This window comes from Acinonyx jubatus, chromosome E2 (assembly GCF_027475565.1).
Source record: "Acinonyx jubatus isolate Ajub_Pintada_27869175 chromosome E2, VMU_Ajub_asm_v1.0, whole genome shotgun sequence".
Taxonomy (NCBI): domain Eukaryota; kingdom Metazoa; phylum Chordata; class Mammalia; order Carnivora; family Felidae; genus Acinonyx; species Acinonyx jubatus.
Window position 1 is genome coordinate 30,147,706 of NC_069396.1, and position 23,161 is coordinate 30,170,866.

A 23,161-nucleotide genomic window follows, 5' to 3' on the forward strand; every position below is an offset into this window, starting at 1 on the left:
TTCTTGGATGTGATCATTCTTAAATCCTTGGCAACGCCTTATTAGAGATCAGAGGATCTCCATTCCTTCCATTAGGACAGCATCAAATCCCCTTCAAGCAATTTTCTTAGGTCGGCATCATTATTTACGATGCCAGAGAAACTGCTAAAATTTCCAAATGCTCAACTAGTTACTTGTTCCGGGCTGAAGACGTAAGGTGAAAGTTGGAAAATGTCTTAGCCACCCCGAGGCAGTGTTTGAGATTGGGAAATGGGAAGAAATGTGAAGAGAACCACGAGAACGTCCTTTTAAGGTCCCTTTTCCAAAAACGGCCATGTTAGTAAACGAAAAGCATAGAGCGGTAACGACATCCAATGAAAAAAATCGTTTTCAGAAAGCACTGACCCTTAAAAGTTCCAGGTCTTTCCCTGATGGGACATCTAGAACTCTGCTCTTGCAAGCATCTTCCAGTAAACAGGTCGAAGAGATAGACAACAGGGTTAATACCGCATCTTGTACCCCTCTGTCAAATGATCAGGCAAAGAACGAAGTCAGCGTGGTCACGCCATCCTGGATCTGCCCAATTGTCTTAGGAGCCTGTGCTGAAAAACAGCGGAGACCCTGCACCCAGAGCAACTGAACAACACAGGAAGGAAAGTTCCGGTAGGCCGCGAAAAGGTAGCCTAGGGTCTCTGTTCCAAGGGGACCAGGTTTCGGAAACTGCAAGAACAAGTTCACCCACAGCACCCCTTTTAGGACTCGAACTGCAGCAGCGCTTATAGGGGACTGGAGAGTCTCCTAAAAATAGAGGACTGTCTGCTCACAGAACCTACTCCAACCGCTTCCGGCAAGGAAGGACAGTAGTCAAATCTGTATGAAGCCAAGAACAAGTCCATGTTTGACAAATCACTCCCATCAAGACAGTGATGTCAACCACAATAAAGGAGTTTGGCAAGACGGGCAGCGTGCACCTGTGGGAACCGGGAAAAATTTGACAGATTTTTGTTTTCCTAGCCCTTTATCAGCAAGTTAATTATAGCAACTGCACCGTCTACCCTGAGCTTTAGAGAAAGGAGGTTGGCTGTATGAAACCAAGATCTGTTCTCCTGGGCATGAGAAAGACGGAATGACAGTGGTGCTTACACGCGAAAATACTCCATCTGCGTCCCGTGTAACAAAGAGGTGGGCAGCGCCCCGAGACGAGAAAGAGGTATGTTCTGCAGAGACATGGGTGCGGCAAACCTCAAGAGGGCAGGCAACACCGTGTACACACAGATGCACGCGCACACACGCGCACACACGCGCACACACGCGCACGCGCACACCTCCAGAGCCTACACAACTCTGGTCGTGTTACACTCAGAGCTGCATCTTCACAGGGCAGACTGTACCTTCACAGCTATAACTATACACCGCCACCGCTGAGCGCTCCACGAGGTTTTCATCGTGATGCCAGCTCACGGCCATTTTCCCCATGCCAAAGTAAGGCTCCTCTTTCAGGTATGGCATTTTCTGGGGATCCATGAAATTCAACAAAGTGACATTGTACGCCGCTCTGTTCTTAATGTCCACCTCATCCTGCCCATCGAAGGACCCCATACCGACCCGGGGGAAGTCTGGCCCTATACACACTGGCACGGCATCGATATTTGACTTCTCTTTGCAGGCGAGTTCTTCCAGAGCCTGGATGGTCTCTATCTGCAGGTAGTCATTGAGCCTGAGGAAGGTCTGACAAGCAGCCGCTATTTCAGCCTCCTCGTATCTCGTACTAGCACCCTTCACTGGCCAGGGTACCGTAAAGAGCCTGGTGTTCAGGTACTTGTAGGTGCAGCCTGGGTTTCCGATGAGGATGCGAGATACCGGAGTGAGCAAATCTTTGCCCTGGATCCTAACCAGGTCCCGAAAGAAGCAGCCATGCTTGTGCAGTGTGAGGAAGGCTTCTTGAACTTCTTTATGGAGCTCCTCGGGGACGCTGCCGGCTTCGCGGAGAATTAGTTTAGGATATTTCAGCTGCCACTAAAACAAAACCAAAGCAAAAATACGTGTTCATGGACAGCTATGATTTTATCATTTCCAGAAGTCTGTTTCTTTGTCGGCAGCATCAGGAGGAAAAACAACACAAGGTAGCGGGTGGCCTTTCTAAACAGGATTCACATCTCTCCAGCCTCAAGTGGAAGACTAAATAAAACAGTTACCATCGGCTGTCCAGTCTGGATTTTAGCTTCTACAGGCCCAAGCTCAAAACAATCAATCGTTAAGATAAATAAAGTACTAGAATAATAATTTGTGCTTTGATCTCCCAGGGTCCCTCTACGGTCACTTCTCCCTGCCCTCAACCTGTCTTCCAACCTTTGGCCCTCCAGACAACATGATTTTATTAATTAACCGCTTTAACACCTATTTAAGTGCCAGCTAAATGCTCAGTACTATTCTAAATCATGTATACACAGTAACTCATTCGCTGCTCCCAACATTATGTGGCAGCACCGTTATTATCTCCAGTTTTTAGATGAGAATCCAGAAGCACAGAGACATTTTAAACACTTGCCCAAAGTCACGTAGCTGATACGTGTTGGAGCTGGGATTTGAAGGCCTAGGGTCCAGAGTCTGGTTCCAGGGCAGACGAGACTGCCTCGCTTCCCAGTAAGTGCCAAACTGGTTTCTGCTTTAGTACTTTCACTGAAAGAGAAATCACTTCTCGTTGGGAATTAGATAACAAGTCCCATGAACACTAGAACCATGAGACTTTTGTTTACAACTATAATACTAGCGCCCAGAATGGATCCAGTAAATGTTGAATGAATGAGTGAATAAATGAGGTATTCTACTGTGATTCAGAAAGCTGTAATAATTCCACTGGGGTCACTGGGAGAGAATACTGTAGGATAATCCTTCCTCTAATATGGAAATGCATGGATTTATTGATGCAGTAGAGGACTTCATTACCCTGTCAGCGACCACTTCTGGCTTCTAGGATTTATGAACGGGTGACAAAACAGAGATCCCGGATTCTACACAATGCAGTGAACTTTTTTTTTAACCAAAGCACAGGATTTTACATTTACCCCTGTAAAGTTTAATCTGATCGGTACCTTCCCACTACTGTACTGCTAACCAGTTTTGAAACACATTTCTTGGGGCACCTGGGTGGCATAGTCGGTTAAGCGTCCGACTTCAGCCAGGTCACGATCTCGCGGTCCGGGAGTTCGAGCCCCGCTTCAGGCTCTGTGCTGACAGCTCAGAGCCTGAAGCCTGTTTCCGATTCTGTGTCTCCCTCTCTCTCTGCCCCTCCCCCGTTCATGCTCTGTCTCTCTCTGTCCCAAAAATAAATAAACGTTGAAAAAAAAAATTAAAAAAAAAAAAAGAAACACATTTCTTCTATGTCTTCATTTAATAATTACCATTTATATGATAAACAGGGTGAGACCACTTATTCCTCCATACATTTTTTCATTCATTTGTGTCTACAGAGCACATGAGACAGAGATAAGGTTCCTGCCCTCACAGAGTTTTCTAGCAGATCAGGTAATAAATAAGGAAAAGCAATCTCAAAATGCATTAAGTACTAGGACAGAAACAAACCACTGGGATATCATTAGATGAGGAAAGACTCTCTAAAGAGCTGGCAGTTAAGCTGGGATCTTCAGGAAAAGGCCGCATCAGCCATGTGACAAGCTGGGGAGAGAGCTTTCCGGGGAAGAGACCAAAAACTACACTGGCGCTGAGGACACCAGCCCAATCTTGAGACAAAATGGCGGCAAGTTTTACTTGAGCCAAAGAGCCAAAGCAGAGTGACGTGGTGAGGTTGAAGGGAAGACAGAGGCTGGACCACAGGAAGCCTAGGAGGTCAAAGCAGGGAACCGGGATTTACTCAAAGTGCACTGGAGGGCTCAAGGGGAGAAGAGTAATTTGATTGACCTTTTATAAAAATCACTCTTAGTTAAAATATCGGGCATGGATTGGAAAGAGGTAAATGTGAAAGCGGAAATTCTATTAGGTGCTATCACAGCCATCCCAGGGGAAAGAGATGATGGTCTGAATTAGAGACAGAGACAAATGGACGGGTAAAATACATACTTTATAGGCAGAGCAAAAGGAAGTGCTTATGGATTAGATGTGAGGGGCAAAGAAAGGAAAGCAATTACAGGCGACTAGTAGATTCCTGGATTTAATGACTAAATAAACAACTTACCATTTTTTGTTTTAAATAAGAAAGACTGGGACAAAACAGGAATAGTAGGTGGAAGAATTGGAAGGAATGAGGAGCTCTATTTTGGAGCCGTAGCCATTAAGATACCTTCAAAATCTTTGGGAATACAAGCTGGTGCAGCCACTCCAGAAAGCAGTATGGAGTTTCCTCAAAAAACTAAAAAGAGAACTACCCTCGACCCGGCAATTGCACTATTAGGCATTTATCCATGGGATACAGGTGTGCTGTTTAGAAGGGACACATGCACCGCCGTGTTTATAGAAGCACCATCAACAATAGCCAAAGTATGGAAAGAGCCCAAATGTCCATCGATGGACGAATGGATAAAGATGTGGTACATATATGCAATGGAGTATTACTCGGCAATCAAAAAGAATGAAATCTTGCCATTTGCAACTACGTGGATGGAACTGGAGGGTATTATGCTGAGTGAAATTAGCCAGTCAGAGAAAGACAAATATCATACGACTTCACTCATATGAGGACTTTAAGAGACAAAACCGATGAACATAAGGGAAGGAAAACAAAAATAATATAAAAACAGGGAGAGGGACAAAACAGAAGAGACTCATAAATATGGAGAATAAACTGAGGGTTACTGGAGGGGGTGTGGGAGGGGGAATGGGCTCAATGGGGAAGGGGCACTAAGGAATCTACTCCTGAAGTCATTCTTGCACTATATGCTAACTAACTTAGATGTAAATTTAAAAAAATAAAAAATAAAATTAAAAATTAGTTTTTTAGAAAAAGATACCTACGAAACCTTGAGGTAAAAATAGCAAGGGGACAACTGCACAGACACACCCAGAGCTCAGAGGGGCAAGTGGAGCTAGGGAAATCCAGGTGGCATTTGTCGGCACACCTTTGTTGTTGTTGTTTTTTAATGGTTTTAATTTTTGATTTCTTTTATTTGAGAGAGAGAGTGTGTGCGCGAGTGGGGAAAGGGGGGCAGCAAGAGAAAGAGAGAATCTCAAGCAGGCTCCACACTCAGTGCAGAGCCCGACAGGGGGCTCGATCCCACGACCCTGGGATCATGACCTGAGCCAAAATCAAGAGCAGGAGGCGCTCCCGGCACATCTTTGGTTTTGAAACACCTGGAAATGGATGAGCTCTCTCAAGGCAACAGCACAAATACAGAAGGGGGCCCGCAGCCATTGCCTGAGCCACAGAGCAAAGGAGCAAAAGAGACTTTTGGGGGAGAATACCAGGAGAGGGTATTACTGCAGAAGTCAGAAGAGAGGAGCATTTCAAGAAGGATGGCATAGGCAGCCGCCCCCGGGGGGCCAAGCAAGATGAGGCCAGAAAGTACCCCCTAGATGCGGCAGCATGGCCATCATCGATGCCCGTGACGTGAGCAATCTCAACAGGCCGCTGGCGATAAGAGTCCGAAGAGAGTTGGCTGGTGGTGGCATGAAAGCAGGTGGCACGTATGAAGGTCTGTCTCAGGGGTCGTGCTACGGAGGGGAACAGAAAAACACAGCGGCTGATGAAGGGCGATACCACTCGAGGCACCAACCTTCAGGACTGGAAGACGGGAGGGTACAACCAGGGCTTGTGAGGATACTCCCGGGAACAAAACGAGAGGAGAAGGATGCTGCTGCACAACACAGGGTGACGAACTACAGGAGCAAAGGCCTTGGGTGTCTAGGGCAGGAGCCTCCCAGGTGAGGGGTGTGAACGTACCCTGTGGGGCAACCCACTGGAGTTGGGGGGGAGAAGATGGTGGCACTGTTTTATTTTTAACCTGAAGAAAACAAAAACCGAGCTGCACCAAAATATGTGTCCACATACGTGTGATAGATGGACACATACACGCACGTTTAATATGAGTACTGTGATGAAAAAGGCACCATATGGGGCGCCTGGGTGGTGCAGTCAGTTAAGCATCCGACTTCAGCCAGGTCACGATCTCGCGGTCCGTGAGTTCGAGCCCCGCGTCAGGCTCTGGGCTGATGGCTCGGAGCCTGGAGCCTGTTTCCGATTCTGTGTCTCTCTCTCTGCCCCTCCCCCGTTCATGCTCTGTCTCTCTCTGTCCCAAAAATAAATTTAAAAAAACGTTGAAAAAAAAAATTTAAAAAAAAAAGGCACCATATACAAGTAGTACTTACGTCTACTTTATGAGTAACCGCCAAAAAACTCCCTGAGACTTAGTCATTTGCATATTATCAAGTTTACAGCCCTATCCGAATCTAGACCTTCGTCCTCCTCCCAGGGCTGGAGTCATTTCATATCCCTCTTGAGAAAGCCTGCTCTTGCATACATCTCCTCCCAACTGTGTGTTCAGTAATGCCGCCCTGGTAGCTTGAAATTGGCCATGGGGAAGTATTTACACCAAAGAAATCAGGACACACTGAGTCAACGCTGAAGGTTTTTTTTTGTTTTGTTTCGTTTTGTTTTCCCAGACAGCCAATTCTTTTTTTTTTTAATTTTTAATATTTATTTCTGAAAGAGAGAGAGAGAGACAGAGCATGAGCAGGGGAGGGGCAGAGAGAGAGGGAGACACAGAATCCGAAGCAGGCTCCAGGCTCTGAGCTGTCGGCACAGAGCCCGACACGGGGCTTGAACTCACAAACCGTGGGATCATGACCTGAGCCGAAGTCAGATGGCCAACCGACTGAGCCACCCAGGCGCCCCTTCAGACAACCAATTCTTAAACATTTAGTAGGATACCACTGTGTACGCTTGAAATGCGTTATGGACAGGAGTACGTGGTCAGAAAACATTTGGATCAGAGGAAAGATATTTCCTATATCGGAATAAACTGGGAGAAAGAAGATGTAAATTCAGATAGGGCCATAAACTTGATAATATGCAAACGACTAAGTTTTGGGATTTTTTTGGGGGGGGGGCGGGGAGAGGGGAGCACTTCCAATTTTCACAGTGAAAATGCCAAACAAATCACTAGCTAAGAATGTGTGCCGGTCATTTGGGTTGTTTGCCAAATAGTTCTGGATTTCTCCCCTATCATCCAGGATTTGGGGCCCATGTGAACTTACACTTCCTAGCCCGCCTCATGCTGGATGAAACATGTCACTATTTCTGCCCAGTGAAAAATGCTGGCTGCCACTTCCAGCCTGGAGCACTTCACTGCCAGTGCCAGACCCTCTAGAACATTCTTTCTGGCACAGTAACCGGCTAGTGGCTGCTTGGATCTCTGAGTTACTACTTTAATGGGTAGTGACTCTTTGCCAACCCACAAATGATATGTAAAGTGAATAAGAAGTATTGTTGGGGGAAGCCACTGAGATTTGAGGGTTGTTTGTCACTACAGCATTATCTAGCCTATTCTGCCTAATCCAGAATGCAGGGAACAGAAGGTATGGAGGAAGTCTGGAAGTATGCGGAAGAAAAATGAATTAGTCAAGTCTGCATACGGAAAAATGACCTTACTAGGAAGGGACAGTAGGACTGCCCTGCTTCTCAGAGGGCCTATCTGAGGCGGGGGATCATAAACTTAAAGTTGACAAAGAGCAGACTTATGGGGCACACCACTGTGAATTGCCATTGAGACTGTCAGGGATGCATTTAGGATTTATAGTTTCTATACTCACTTATTCCATTTGCAAAAGAAGAAGAGAAATCTCATACTTTCTGTTCATGCAGCTCGTGAAGGGAGCGATGTAAGCTAGTAAGCAACAACAGAATATTCTGGAGCCAAGAGCAGTCACTCTAATTTTATCACTAAACTAATTATTCTCTGAGCAAGTCCCCAAACACTCGGTATGTTCAAAGCACATCTAACCAACAGCAGTGGTTCAGAAGGAAATTTCTCTATACTGTCTTAACAGTTCTGGGGTTCTTCTAAACAATCCTCAGTATAAGATATGAAACAAAATAAGAGAATTCCCAAGAACTTTATTTGGGAACACACCCACTCTGGGACTGGGAGAGGAGGAAGGCTGGAAATAATACACAAACACACATCTACATCTACCTACAGCTGCCATTGCTCAAATAGACAGTGGGGCTGGAGACTACAGAAGAGGTATTTAACACAGGAGAATAATAATTCTAAAGACCTGGGAAACTCACACAACCATATGCGTATCACATGTAAATACCTTGACATTAAAAAAAGCATTCCAAAAATAAAACAGTACAAATGATGTGGGAAAGTATCCCCCCCCCCCAAATTTTGCACTGATCTCTCATCTGCCTTTCCCCTTTAACCACATCTGCCTCTTTTCCTACAGGTCTCAAGGGGCCAGCATTCAGCAACTCCCTTCAGACAGGCCCTTTCCCCCAAATCTATACCTGCCAGGACCTTCTCATCCTCCAGGCCACTTTCTAAAGAATCCTTCCACCCTCACGTACGTATCCCCGTTCCCCTTCATTACACTTCTCTTTCTGCTTTCACAGCACGTGCCAATCCGTCACTACTTATTTATTTCAACTATTTATTTTTATTTTTTTAATATGAAATTTATTGGAAAATTGGTTTCCATACAACACCCAGTGCTCATCCCAACAGGTGCCCCCCCCCATGCCCATCACCCACTTTCCCCTCCCTCCCACCCCCCATCAACCCTCAGTTTGTTCTCGGTTTTTAAGAGTCTCTTATGGTTTGGCTCCCTCCCTCTCTGTTTTTTTTCCCTCCCCCTCCCCCATGGTCTTCTGTAAAGTTTCTCAGGATCCACATAACAATGAAAACATATGGTATCTGTCTTTCTCTGTCTGACTTATTTCACTTAGCATAACACTCTCCAGTTCCATCCACGTTGCTACAAAGGGCCAGATTTCATTCTTTCTCATTGCCAAGTAGTATTCCATTGTGTATATAAACCACAATTTCTTTATCCATTCATCAGTTGATGGACATTTAGGCTCTTTCCATAATTTGGCTATTGTTGAGAGTGCTGCTATAAACATTGGGGTACAAGTGCCCCTATGCATCAGCCCTTCTGTATCCCTTGGGTATATTTCTAGCAGTGCTATTGCTGGGTCATAGGGTAGATCTCTTTTTAATTTTTTGAGGACCCTCCACACTGTTTTCCAGAGTGGCTGCACCAGTTTGCATTCCCACCAACAGTGCAAGAGTGTTCCCGTATCTCCACCTCCTCTCCAGCATCTATAGTCTCCTGATTTGTTCATTTTAGCCACTCTGACTGGCGTGAGGTGGTATGTGAGTGTGGTTTTGATTTGTATTTCCCTGATGAGGAGCGACGTTGAGCATCCTTTCATGTGCCTGTTGGCCATCTGGATGTCTTCTTTAGAGAAGTGTCTATTCATGTTTTCTACCCATTTCTTCACTGGATCATTTGTTTAAAATCTCTCCTGCAAGCCTGAATCTCCCAGAAGGAGGACACGGTAGTGGCTTTATTCTCCACTTTATCTCCAAGCCCTCAGCTGGCTCAAATATAAGTGCTTAAGACTTGTTTCTAAGAGTAAAAGAAGAAAAGGTCTGAGACTGATAGAAAGCAGATAAGTGGGGGTCTGAGCTAGGAGTGGAGAAGAAGGCTGACTGCAAAAGGCAGGAGGGATCTTCTGGGCATTCTGGAAATGTTCTAAAACTACCATGGTGATAGTTGCACAACTCTGCCAATTTACCACAAATTACTGAACTGTATAATCTTAAAAGGTGAATTGTATGGTAGGTAAATTGTACATATACACAGCTCATCAATAAGCAGCTTTTAAAAGATGGATACATTTGGGGGCGCCTGGGTGGCTCAGTCAGTTACGTGTCAGACTCTTGGTTTTGGCTCAGATCATGATCTCATGGTTCATTAGTTCAAGCCCCATGTCAGGCTCTGCACTGGCAGCACAGAGCCTGCTTGGGATTCTCTCTCTCCCTCTCTCTCTGTCCCTCTCCCCCTCTCGCTCTCTCTGTCTCTCTCAAAATAAATAAACTTAAAAAAATTAAAATAAAAAAATAAAAGGTGGATACATTTGAATATGCAAAATTTTTTAAATTCTACATGAAAAGAATTATAAAATAAAAAGGCAAACACTAACTGGAAAAAACTATTTGCCATCTATTTGGCAAAAATGGACAATATTCTTAATAAATAATCTTTCAAATTTAAATATATGTACATATACACATACAACTACCTATTTATCTATATATATTGATATATATATATCAATAAAGAAAATCACATAAATTAATGGAAAAGGCTCTTCAATACAGAAAAATATTGAACTGCCCCAAAGTCAGAAAAAAATACAAATTAACATAATTTGTATTATATTATATTTAATTTAGTTTTGCCTATCAAATTTGCAAAAAACAAAATTTTATCATAGTAATACACATTGCTGGTGAGGCAAAACCAAATACTCTAATAGTCTGCAATCAGGAATGCAAACTATTACAACTTTGCTATGGCCAGTTAGACATAATTTACCAGAACCTAATATGCTCATATCTTTCCATCCAGTTTTCCTACTTTTAAGAATTTATCATAGGGAAAGAATTAGAGAAACGTACCAAGATTATAAGGATATTCATCATACTATTATTTATGATTAAAAGCTGAAAACCACCAAATGCCCAACAGGGATTAGAGGTGAAATGGTATATTCATACAAGATGGAATAGTAAAGTAACACACTTTAGGAAAAAATCTGTACTGTTTTGTGAAAAACGTACATAACAAAATACTATTAAACAAGAAATTTAATAACCAGATATTTAGACAATAGGATCTCAGCTTTAACAGAAAACAAATGTAGACATGTAAATACAGAAAAAAAAATTAGGGGAAAATACGGTCACAAATTGATGGTGGTTATCTCTAAGTGGTGAACCTGGACATAATTTTAATTTTCTTCTTTAGACATCTGTATATTTTTCAGATTTGCCAAAATAAATCTAAAATACCTTTTAAATTAGAACAGTCAAGGAACGGGCGCCCAGGTGGCTTTGTCGGTTAAGCGTCTGACTCTTGATCTCGGCTCAGGTCATGATGTCACGGTTCATGGGATTGAGCCCCGTGTCGGGCTCTGTGCTGACAGCGTGGAGCCCACTGGGGATTCTCTCTCTCTGCCCCTCCCCCACCAAAATAAATACACTTTAGAAAAAAGAAAATCGAGGATAAAATGTCGTGTTCAAAAATTCTTAATTTTCATGACATTTCTTATATTTGCCAAGAGATTCTTTTTGATGACCCTGAATTTTCAAAAATGTTTCAATATAACTTCCTGTACTAATTTAGATCTGATATAAAACGCTGTTGAAGGCTCTAGAAAATTATGATTTTAATGCAATAAATACAAATAGTATATTCGAACTGGCTCATTTGGTCACTATCTCAAAAAAAACATCCAAGGGAAAAGTCCTCCATCCTAAATGCCTGATCTAATTATTTATAAAGTAACTAGGCTAGTGCCTGACACATAAAAACACCACGGAGTGCTTCTTAAATTTTTCTTTAACGAGCGCAAGTAACTCTGGGAAAGAACTCAACGTTAAATAATGGACTATTAACTCATTCTGCCAAACAAGCAAGTTTACTTTCCGTTCTGGACAGGTACATGTAAAACATCAGATATCACACAATGATCTGGAACTGCCGTCGGCAGATTTTCAGGTATGTTAGAATTTTTTTGTTGTTTAATCCCATGAAGGTTTTGCCAGGGATTATGCACTCATGCAATTATATTAATAGTTGTCTGGTCACCTAATATATTTCTTGAGGTCTACAAAAGATTCCGTCACCTAAATGACAATTATATAGTTTAATAAGCAGCTGGAAAGGCATCGTAGATATAAATTGCCAACATGCCGGGGCTTTTATCAATCTTTGACAGATGCAGAATGAACGGTAGGTTTTCTGGAGAATACGCTTTATTTTCCACCTACTTGACACCATTATGTGAAAATTCTACTGCTTCTCCTCTCACATCAAGGGATAGTTCTGAAAGGATGTCGTCCTACAGAGAGGACAGACCTGCTGTTAAATGAAGAAGATACCAGTGTTGCAGGAGGCTCGCGTAAACGAAGCCAATGGAACTGAACCTTCGGTAGAGTGAAATTAAACCGATAGTCTTCAAGTGACTTGGGAAAGGTACTTCATTTAAAAAGTGTTAGGATATTGTGATGCCAAGAGACTGTATTTCTAATCTGGCTGTTAGTAGAGTTTGCTGGTAACACTTTATATTTTGCACTCCACAGAAATGTATATACACATTACCAGTCATAATATTTTCTGTATAATTTTCATTGTAACATGCTCATGACTGGGCAACCGTATCCTGAGACAAATGGGGTGGACACTTATCTGGCCCAACCTCCCGCTGCACGATGCTGAGCGGTCTCCCAGAGGAGGCTCTCTTCTGAGGTTACTGCATAGGCCTTGCCACAGCTTTCGCGACCGGTCTTGTGATGACGTGTGGTTTGCTACAAAGCGGCTCAGAGGTGTTTGTTCACTCACTGCATGGTTCGTCTTTTGGGTGTTAATTTAAAATGACTGGATACCTGCTATGTACCGGACACCGTACAAGGTGCCATAAGTACGAAGATAAAAACAAGGCAGCTCCTGTTTTATAGCACCTTGTAGTTTAACAGTACAGATAGAAATAAAAACCGCTAGCTAAAGAACGCTCATCAACATGGAAATATGAATATACTACTATGGGAGCAGGGAATAAACGAGCAGGAAGGGACTTTGGAAATTTTTCATTTGTTGAGTATATATTTATTGAGCACATACTATTTGCAAAGCGCTAGGTGTTGGGAATACGAAGAGAAGAAAACTTCAATATGGTAGCCAGGAGCTCCCATATATACATACGGCATATAAACACCTGGTATCTATGGCCCATAATATACATAGTATTTTACGGATTTAGTATTCACTTATTTAGATTGTGACAGTGCTATGGAAAAAAAAATCCAAGGTAAGTAGGAAAGAAATGCTATTATACAGGGGCTGGTCAGAGAGGGCCTCTGATAAGGTGACATCTGAGCAGAAGAATGCAAGAAATGAGGATCCAAGCCCCGCGGGCGCCTGGGCGGGGAAGAGAGTTCCAGACTAAGGGAACACCAAGTGCGAGCCTTGGGGGCAGCAGTGTGCTAGGGTTGATTCTCCGAAGGGCGAGAATGCCAGAGGGGCAGGAGGAGGGGCGGCAGAGGCAGCAAATGAGCAGAGAGAAGCTCCGGGGCCAGAACTCAGGGTGCTTTGTGGGCAAACGTCAGGTCCCACGCTTTCACTCCGAACTAGGCGGGGAGCGATGTAAGGGCTCTGAGCATGAAAAGCGTAAGGAGCCGACTCAAGCTTCAGAAACAGCAGGGCTACCGATGCGGTGTTGAAACAGACAGAAAGCTCTCTGCAACCACCTGAGAAAGAGAGGGCGGTAGCCTGGCGACTGTGTAGAAGACAGAAGTGGTAAGAAGTGGCTAGATTTTTAATACACCCTGAAAGTAAACCAAGTGTGATTTCCCGGTATCTTCACAGAAGAGGTCGTAGTTAAGCAAGGTCTTCAAGGGTGAGTAGATGCTCACCAGACAGAAAAGGGGATAAGGGTACTCCACACCCAGGGAATAACAGGCACCAAGCCACGGAAGGACGGAAGGACACAGCAGATCCAGGGTGTAGCAAGAAACCCCGCAGGACAGGAGTCTAAGGTTGGACGGATTCCACGTTAGGCAAGGGGCAAAGATTCGACCAGAGAGGCCGTCGCTAGCCTTATAGGCTACGCTGAGGAGGGTGAACTTGACCTTACAGGCAAGCGAGACCGAGCAAAATTTATCAAGCAAGGAGTGACAGGTCAGACACGTTAATAGGAACACAATATTGATGGCACCGGAGAGGGCACAGGTAACACCAAGTTGGAAAGTCCCCAAACTGTGTTGGTGGAAAACGATAAACGAGGGCCAGAATGAAGACTGTGTCGGTGGAAATGGAAAAGGAGACACACCTTGAGGGAGTACAGAGAGGCAGAACTGCCAGGGCCCAGCGCCTGAATGAGGGCTCGAAGCAACAGGCAGGAAGTGAGGACGGCAAGGTGTCTGACTTGATGAACGGGCCAAAGGGGACGGCCGCTAGGGAAGAGGATGAACGGCGGGATCCCCTAAAATAGATCCTCACCAAAATGTACGTCATGGCTTGTCCTACTTGTGCCCCAGACCCTCTCGTGGCCTCTCAAGTCATTCGGAGTCACAGCCAGCAAGGCCAGCATAGACAGCAAGTTCCCGTATCATGGGGCCATGGCTCTCTGACCTCGTCTCTTCTGTTCTCAACTCTCTCATTCCGCTCCAGATATGCTGGGGTCTGGGGCTCCCCCTCAAACATACCGAGGCTCTGCTGTTCCCTATGTCCAGAACATTCTTCCTGCAAGGACCTACACGGCTTGTTCCTAAACCTCCAGAAGGTCTTTGTTCAAATGTCACTATGAGAAGGCCTTGTGCGATCCCCTTATTTGCAATCCCCTACCTACAGTGCCCTTTCACGGACTTTATCTCCATACCAGTGTTCCCGTCCGACATTTATTTCTCAGTTTCCTGTTTATTTCTCTTCCCTCCCCACTCCCATCCCACCCCATAAGAAATAAGCTCAAAGAAGGAAGAGTCTTCTGTCAGTTTTCACAACTTCATCTCTAATGCCTAAAACAGTTCCTGCACAGAGTAAGGGAGCTAAATACACATGTTTAATGAAGTCGGTAATGAACTAATACAGATCATGTCGGGTTAGATGTTCCTGTGAGACGTTCAGGCACAGCCACCCAATAGGCAGTTGGGACCGGAGCACTGGAAGTCGCAAGGGAGAGCAGGGATGGAGACGGAGATTTGCGATCGTGGGGATGAAGGCAGAGCAATTCCCCAGAAGCATCGAGAGCTACGGTAGGATGATACTAAAATTCAGACTCAGGAGTCAGACAGCCTGGGCTCAGATCCTGGTCTTGATACTTCTTGCTTATTATATAAGCCTTGAACAAAGTTTTAAAACCTTCTGTGCCTCAGTGTTCTCATCTGCAAAATGGGATTTAAAAAAAAAAAAAAAACTGCCTTAGAGGGTTAAGATTTAAAGAAGCAAATACAAGTAAAGAGGACAGCAAACAGTACCAGAAAAGCCTGGCACACGGAAAGGGACACAGGAAATGAAAGCAAGGGGTCATACTGACGGGAGAGGCATTTTCTCTGGATAAGAGGGGTAACATTTAAACATTTTTTTTTAAGTTTATTTTATTTGTTTTGACAGAGAGAGCACAAGCAGGGGAGGGGCACAGAGAGAAGGAGAGAGACAGAATCCCAAGCAGGCTCTGCGCTGTCAGAGGGGCTCGAACTCACAAACCGTGAGATGGTGACCTGGGACGAAGTTGGACGCTTGACCGACTAAGCCCCCCAGGTAACCCCCCCCCCCCCCCCTGTCACCAGGGGTAAGAAGCCAGGGTTTATTTTCAGACTACGTAGCCCCTCCTCTCCTTATCCTCTGTAGTGAACCTACAGAAGTTCCCTCCGCTTTTCTCCTTTGAGTGTGTTGTTGTTTTATTTCTCTTCTCTCTGGTCCAATCAGAAGAAACCAAAAACCATCTCTGAAGGTGTTTCGAATTTGAGCAAGGTATGGGATACTGGGAGGCGCACCGCATGGCAGGAAGAGCGTGGGCCTTCAGAGGCAGATAAATGTGGTCTTGAACTCCACCTCTGCTGCTCAGATACGGAGCTTGGTCTGGATCTAAAGAGGAATTTTGTTTTTAATTTTTTTAATCTTTACTTATTTTTGAGAGAGAGAGAGAGCAAGCGAGACAGGGCGTGAGCAGGGGAGGGGCAGAGAGGGAGACACAGAATCCCAAGCAGGCTCCAGGCTCTGAGCTGTCAGCACAGAGCCCGATGCGGAGCTCAAACTCACAAACTAAAAGTTCATGACCTGGGCCGAACTCAGCCACCCAGGCGCCCCTAAAGAGAAATTTCTAAAAGAGAAAGATAATACCTACCCCCCCAACACCGCAAACCTGAAGAAGAGTAGCTGCTGCACACACTTTTGTGGCATAAGTGAACGGGGCGGTTGTGAGGGCCGAATGCAAGAACGCGGCCCACTTAAGGGTGTGGGGTCAACGAGGGGACCCAACAGAGAAGCTACAGCAAGCCTTGCTTTTGGGACTGGCAGCTGGACTGGCATTCTTGTGGCCAGGGCCTGTTTAAAAGACCCGGAGTCGGGTCAGAACTTTCTATTTATTCATGTCCTTACACTTCGTCTTCTAAGGGAAAAGATTTGCTTTAGGAAGGGTCTGCTGAAGCACTAGCCCTTATTATAAGGCGCACTTAAAGTGATTAGATCCTGTTATCGGGTTTGTTGTGGGTCTTGGAAAGATAAAAGGGCCACCTTGGTAGTTGTTCTGTTTGCCTCTGAGTTTCCTTTTATCCCCCAGTGTTGGGCTGGCTGCGAGCACCGCGGCTGATAACCTTTGTGTTTAATTCGTCGTGTACCAGCACCGCTCGCACCATGCCAAAGCCGAAAGGCTCAGCAGCTGCTTTACGGCAACGTGCGTAATCAGGTCTCCGAAAATAGCAATAGGGATTTAAGAACTGATTGCATTTTGTGGGTTTACTTGTTTTAAGGAAAGTGCTTTGGATAATTTTTTTTTTCTGATTACCAAAGAATACATGCTCATTCAAGATAGTTTGGAAAACCAGAAACGCTCAAAGGATCGAAAACCCTACCACGCCGGCCTAGAACATTTCTGCATAAATCCTGCAGACCTTTCCAGATCCCGCCTCCCCAGAGAGGAGCGTGCACGGACAAAAACAAAATTAAAATCACACTAAACGTTATGATATGACTGGTTTTTGAAATTAACTAATTGGTGCATTAATTCATTCATCCGGCCAAGCAAATTATTTAAATACCTACTTAGGTGCCAGGCCCTGTACAAAGCACGAAGGATGAGGGAGACGAGCATATAAATAAAATCAGTGAGATACACGGAGGTAGTAAAGGTGCACGTAAAGTCCAACGGGTGCACACGACAGGAAGCAGAGACAATTCTCCGCGCTGTAGAGGTGTTAGGGAAGCACCGTACAAGAGAGGACACGTTACTCACAGGTAACAGAAGTTCACCAACGAAGGGACGTCAGCTGGGGATGGAGCAAGAAGGCCCAAAACATGAGACCGCGCAGCTGGTCTGAGGTGCTTGCGACGAAAGTCCAGCGTACGTAACAAGATGAAAGAGACGGGGAGATAAGGCTACAAATGCAAGACCCAGGCAACGAGCAGCCACCGCGCGGTTTGAAGCAGGGGGTTGGCCTGCGCAGATTGATGTCTTGGTTAGAATATGTGCTAGAGCTCTAAGGATTAAGAAAGAGGTGCACGGAGGAAAAACTAGTCCATAAAAGGACTCATCCGGTGAAAGACAGGGAAGATCTAATGAGAAGGGAGATGATAGATAACGTCCTGGAATGGACAGTGAGCTGGAAGTCAAGGGACCTGGATTCTAGATGGGTAAACATCTTCTTTCCTGTCTTCCTTCTGCAGCTACTGAGAATCAGCCACATCCAAGTGCACGCTAGACGCTGGAGAAACAAAGATGAGGGGGTCAAATTCTTACCCCCAAGAGCTTACATCCTAGGAGGAAAGCAGAGGTGACCGTACACTATCAGTGCCTGCCCAGAACGCCTTCCCCTCCTTTGGGACGGGGACTCCGATCATCCCCTAAGGAAACCATCCATCTCTGACTCACAGCCCATGCACTTTGAGTGGAAATGGTCCTCTCTGAGCCCAACTCCACGAGCGGGTGCATGAACTGGGCTGTGCAAACAGGAGCATCTCACCCACCTGAACACAGTGACTGGTTCAGGAATAGGCACAGGACTCTAACCAGGCCAACGAGATCACTCCCAGGAGAACTGGATGGACCCCGGAAAAAAAAAAAAAGAAATTACTGCCTTCTTCTAAGATTCCATATGCTTCAAACCACACGCCCCTCGGGCTGTGAGAGTCCTCCTATGCTAGCAGGTCAGAGCCCATCCAGCATGAAGTCACAAGGGGTGCAGAATCAAACCACGGCACAGAGAAAAGCAGTGATCAGATACCATCTTTTGAGAGGCTGGATTCAGCCGGGCACTCCAAGGCCTCTACGTTAAGAAGGCCAGTAAATTCCCTTTTTTTGCTGCAATGAGTTTGTTTGGGTTTTTGTCACTTGTAATTGAAAGAGTACTGATGAAGTCAGGGAGAGAAACACAGAACCCCCGTAACTGCAACACAATGTGATAGGCACCAGAGAGGTATCTCACAGGGTACAAGAAGCTCAGAACAACAAAGCAAAGTCAACTCTACTTGTAGGTAAGGGGATGTTTAATCGAAGTCTTTTTTTTTTTAATGTTTATTTATTTCTGAGAGAGTAGGAGAGAGAGAGAGAGAGAGAGAGAGAGAGAGAGAGAGAGAGAGAAACACAAGCGGGGAAGGGGCAGAGAGCGAGGGAGACAGAGAATCTGAAGCAGGTTCCAGGCTCTGAGCTGTCAGCGCAGAGCCCGACGCGGGGCTCGAACCCACGAACCGTGAGATCATGACTTGAGCCGAAGTCAGATGCTTAGCCAACTGAGCCACCCAGGCGCCCCTAAGTGAAGTCTTGAAGACTTAGCCGTCTGGCAACAAGAAAGGCGCAAAAAGGACAGTCTATGCAGAAGAGACACAATGAGCAGAGGCAAGGAAGTACAAAAGGCATGGAACGTTGGGGAAGAAAAAACAGTCCACTATGCTAAAGCCCTAAGTTCACGGCAGAGAGCAGACCGTGAAGGAGTCTGTACGTTCTGGGGATGATAAGGAGTCACTCCATAACCAGATCAGACCATTTCACTTCTCATTTAACCTCTCCAGACCACAGCTGCTTCTTAGACCAGAATGAATAAATACAAATTGACACAAATATTAAAAAATCTTACCTGCTGATAAAATTCATCATCCTTGGGGGTCAGATAAGGAAGCCAGGTATCTTCAAGCTCCTCAAGAAGCCTCAGTTTCTGTTCAAAAATAATAATGATTGTAGGTGATTGACTATAAAGTGACCAAAATATAAGACAATCCCTTGTTTTGCCAGTAAAACAATACCCAGAAAACTTAGCCAACCTGAATGTGTAAACTTTTACAGACAGAAATGAGCTGAATGCCTATTATTTAATGTACTAATTTAATTACATACACTTAAATGACACATTGGATAAAGCATTAATTTAGCAATCATGATTTTATTCACTCTTACAATTTAATTCACCAATCTTGACATATTTCTTCAACTCAAGGTCTTTCTCATCACCGGAATCACCTTTTGAGACATCCAATACAGTTTTCTAAAGCAAATCTTCCTGTCTGTATAATGACACAGAATTTTCTGAAAATCCTTCTATGACACTAAACACTGGAAATACCAAAGCAAACTATAGTATCCATTTACACAGTGTCAAGATATTTGGAAGATGTACTCATCCTATAAACATTAATTTGATATCATATCTACTTATGTATTACTTTTTGAAAGTAATCTTTCACCTCTAGACTAATTACTAATAAAAGCATCCTCACTTTTCTTTTCCAATTTTATGGCAAAAGTCTGTAAAGCATCCACAGCTAGCCCTGTCTGAGGTCATTTTTATGTCTTCCCAAATAGCACTACGCTGTTCAAACAAAGTAACTAAGAGAAGACCCCATATTATAAAGTGCTTTATAAAGAATCAAAGACATATAAGGTGACACCTTCCTTCTGAAGGATTTTTTCAAAGAATACCTAATGTTATATTCAAATATATACGGAGGGTATGTGTCGTGTATGTGTGTATGCTTAAATGGCATTATATGTGTGTGTATACACATAGACATACACATAGGAATTATCTACATACTACAGAAAATTTCTCAAAGGGAAAAAAAACAAAAGAAAAACAACAGATTTTCAAATAAAACTGCAATAAAATGCATATTCTGGTTGTTATCGGCAACTTTATAAGAATTAGAAAATGGGGCGGGGGGAGGGGTTGCCTGGGTGGCTCGGTCGATTGAGCATCCGACTCTTGATTTTGGCTCACGTAATGATCCCAGGGTCGTGGGATCAAGCCCCACGTTGGGCTCTGCACTGAGTGTGGAGCCTGCTTAAGATTCTTTCTCTCTCCCTCTCCCTCTCTCTCTCTCTCTCAAATTAAAATAAATTAAAAAAAGAATTAGAAAAGGGCACGCCTTGCTCTGAGTCATTGCAGCCCTATTCCACAGGGCATGGCTTGGTGAACACTAACTGGAATTTAGCCCCTACCTGCTCCAGTGGACACTATCTTTATGCAGTGACCAACCTGCTCAACCAGACATGGGGGCCCTGACTATCACCCTCCCCTCTCCCAGGAAAGCAGCTGTCTCTCACCAACCCATCACAGAGTAGTCCAGAGAAAACACCCGTAGGGCAGAACCTAAATTCTTTTTGGGTCTTTTGCAAATTATCCAAGGTAAATAAAGAAAAAAGGAATCGAAATATAGCAACCAGTTGATCTAAGAGAAACAAAACACTAAATCTTACTCATATAAAATCCTAGTCTTATTTATTTAGTGAAAGCTTTCTGCTTGGACTGTAGGTTTTATTCTCATCCATAATGATAAGACAGGTTTACCAGTTAAACAAGGAACAGTTTTCCTTTATGAAGAACCTATCTACTAACACAAACCATTAGATTAATCATTGGTTAAGTGGTTCATCTATTTTCAACATTAGCCATTATTTGGGACACGGAAAGAACTAATGATATTTCCAGGCATATACTTACACATTTATGACTTCACCACAGATCTAATCAAAATCCATACCTCAATTTTCACTTCAACCTCAGGAAAGCATTTTCCTATGAATCTTTTACCAGTCCTTTTTATAGATAGAATACTTAAATGCCAAAAAAAGAAAAAAAATTAACCCATTGTTAAAATCCTTGAATAATTCAAAGGCATATGATATCTCAAACCTTGAAATGACTCCATCTTGGAAATACCACCTTAAGATCTCCGCAGGCGAGTCTATGAAGCTAATTTGTGTATAAGGAGGAGGACAGAGGCACAATACCTCTAAGGAATTAAATATTCTACCTTAATGAGATTAAAAAGCAATAGACCTGTCCTGTAGGTCAACAAGGATTGATGGAAGCTGAAATTCTGTTTATAATTAATACTTTAGCTCTGTTATAAAAATAACAATTTCCCAGCTCAGTTGAAGTCCAGGGTATCAGACAGGTATAAAACATCAGAATTTGGAAGGGCTGTATCAAAAGGATAAAATTCTATAGGAATGTGCCTACTACAGAGCAAGCTGAATATAAATGGTCTCCGTCCACTGGAAATTTCAATTTTGATACTGTGAGCATCGTCATATCTATATGACAGGAGAGAATGAAGGTCCAGCAATCACTGAACTTAAGACCCCACATATGAAATCTGCTCTGTACATTCACAGCCTACCATTTTACCAATTAACTAATGAGATCAATTAAAAAGAACATTTATCAACTTAAAAAAAATTCTGGTCCTATCTGCCTTGGTGAAATCAATCAGGAATTAATATTAGATTCAACTGGTAATTCATGAACATCACACATTCCTTAAAAATTAAGATTTCTTGGGGCGCCTGGGTGGCTTGGTCGGTTAAGCGTCCGACTTCGGCTCAGGTCATGATCTCACGGTCCGTGAGTTCAAGCCCCGTGTCGGGCTCTGTGCTGACTGCTCAGAGCCTGGAACCTGGTTCAGATTCTGTGTCTCCCTCTCTCTCTGCCCCTCCCCTGTTCATGCTCTGTCTCTCTCTGTCTCAAAAATAAATAAACATTAAAAAAAAAATTAAGATTGCTTTAGCAGGGCGCCTGGGTGGCTCAGTTGGTTAAGTGGCAGACTGCAGCTCAGGTCATGATCTCACAGTTCACGGGTTCAAGTCCCGTGTCAGGCTCTGTGCTGACAGCTCAGACCTGGGGCCTGCTTCGGATTCTGTGTCTCCCTCTCTCTCTGCCCCTCCTCCCCCCTCATGCTCTGTCTCTCTCTCAAAAATAAATAAAACATGAAAAAAATCTTTTAAAGTTAGCACTGCTTTATAAAAAGGCAAAGTGACTCTGGGCATGACTATGGAGAAAAAAAGTCCTCTCATATTCAAGAGTGCAAATGAGTACAATATCAATCAATGGATGGCAATTGACAATTCGTATCAAAATTCAAATGCATCTGCCCATTGACTCAGAAATCCTACTTCTAAGGACTTTTCTATGGATATACAGTAAAACCTTGGACTGCGAGTAACTTGTTCTGTAAGAGTTCCACAAAACAATCAAACATTTCTAATAAACTTTAACTTGATAAATGAGCAATGCCTTACAGTATGAATAGTACGTGATACCGAGCATCACATGATCACAACGGAGCCAATGGTTCTTGCAATTCACTTTGACATACAAGTGCTTTGGATTACAGGCATGTTTCTGGAACGAATTATGCTCGCAAACCAAGGTTTTACTGTACTTGTGTGGGGTTTGGAAGAATGTATGTCCAAGTTTACCCACTGGACCACTATCTGTAGAACAAAAGCTTAGAAACGTACTAAAAACCACTTGATTGTAGATTTTAAAAGGGTAAGTGTTTTGATATGTATGTTCTAGCTCGACTAAACAAAAAGATTAGCTATAAAGCAAGGATCCACCCACAGAGAATGGTTAACTAAACTATGGTGCATCGACACAATGAGATAAAATGCAACAGTAAGCAAGGATGAGGAAGTTCGCCTGTTAGTGAAATAAAAAGCTCTCCAGAATATCTCGGGAAGTAAAAGGCAACGGGCCGGACATGTGCTTGTGTGTTATACAGAAACATAAAGGATACGTGACAAACTATTCAAGTGGTTACCTGTCAGGGCAGAGGTGGGAAATGAACACGAGAGGACATGGGTGAAGCAAGACTGTTCCAAATAGTCCATTTGCATTGTTTTTGCTTTTTGAACTAGGTAAATAGGTGGCCTATTCAACATATCACCTCTTTTTACCTCGAACATACTGCCTACTGATTCTTAACGTAAAATTCAGTGTGAAAAGGC

The 23,161-nt window shown here is 43.8% G+C and overlaps 1 protein-coding gene across 5 annotated transcripts in view; it reads right to left on the reverse strand.

Moving 5' to 3' along the window:
- Positions 1-23,161, reverse strand: part of FTO (FTO alpha-ketoglutarate dependent dioxygenase) — a 387,711-nt gene that overhangs the window by 257,531 nt on the left and 107,019 nt on the right. For all 5 annotated transcript variants that reach the window (XR_008293906.1, XM_027044481.2, XM_027044479.2 and 2 more), the window contains exons 2-3: positions 19,011-19,088; positions 1,371-1,995 (exon numbers count right to left, since the gene is read on the reverse strand). Coding sequence is in view for 4 of the 5 variants with exons in the window: in XM_027044481.2 (XP_026900282.1) it covers positions 1,371-1,995; positions 19,011-19,088 (703 nt within the window). In the remaining variant the exon portion in view is untranslated. The remainder of the gene's footprint in view (positions 1-1,370; positions 1,996-19,010; positions 19,089-23,161) is intronic.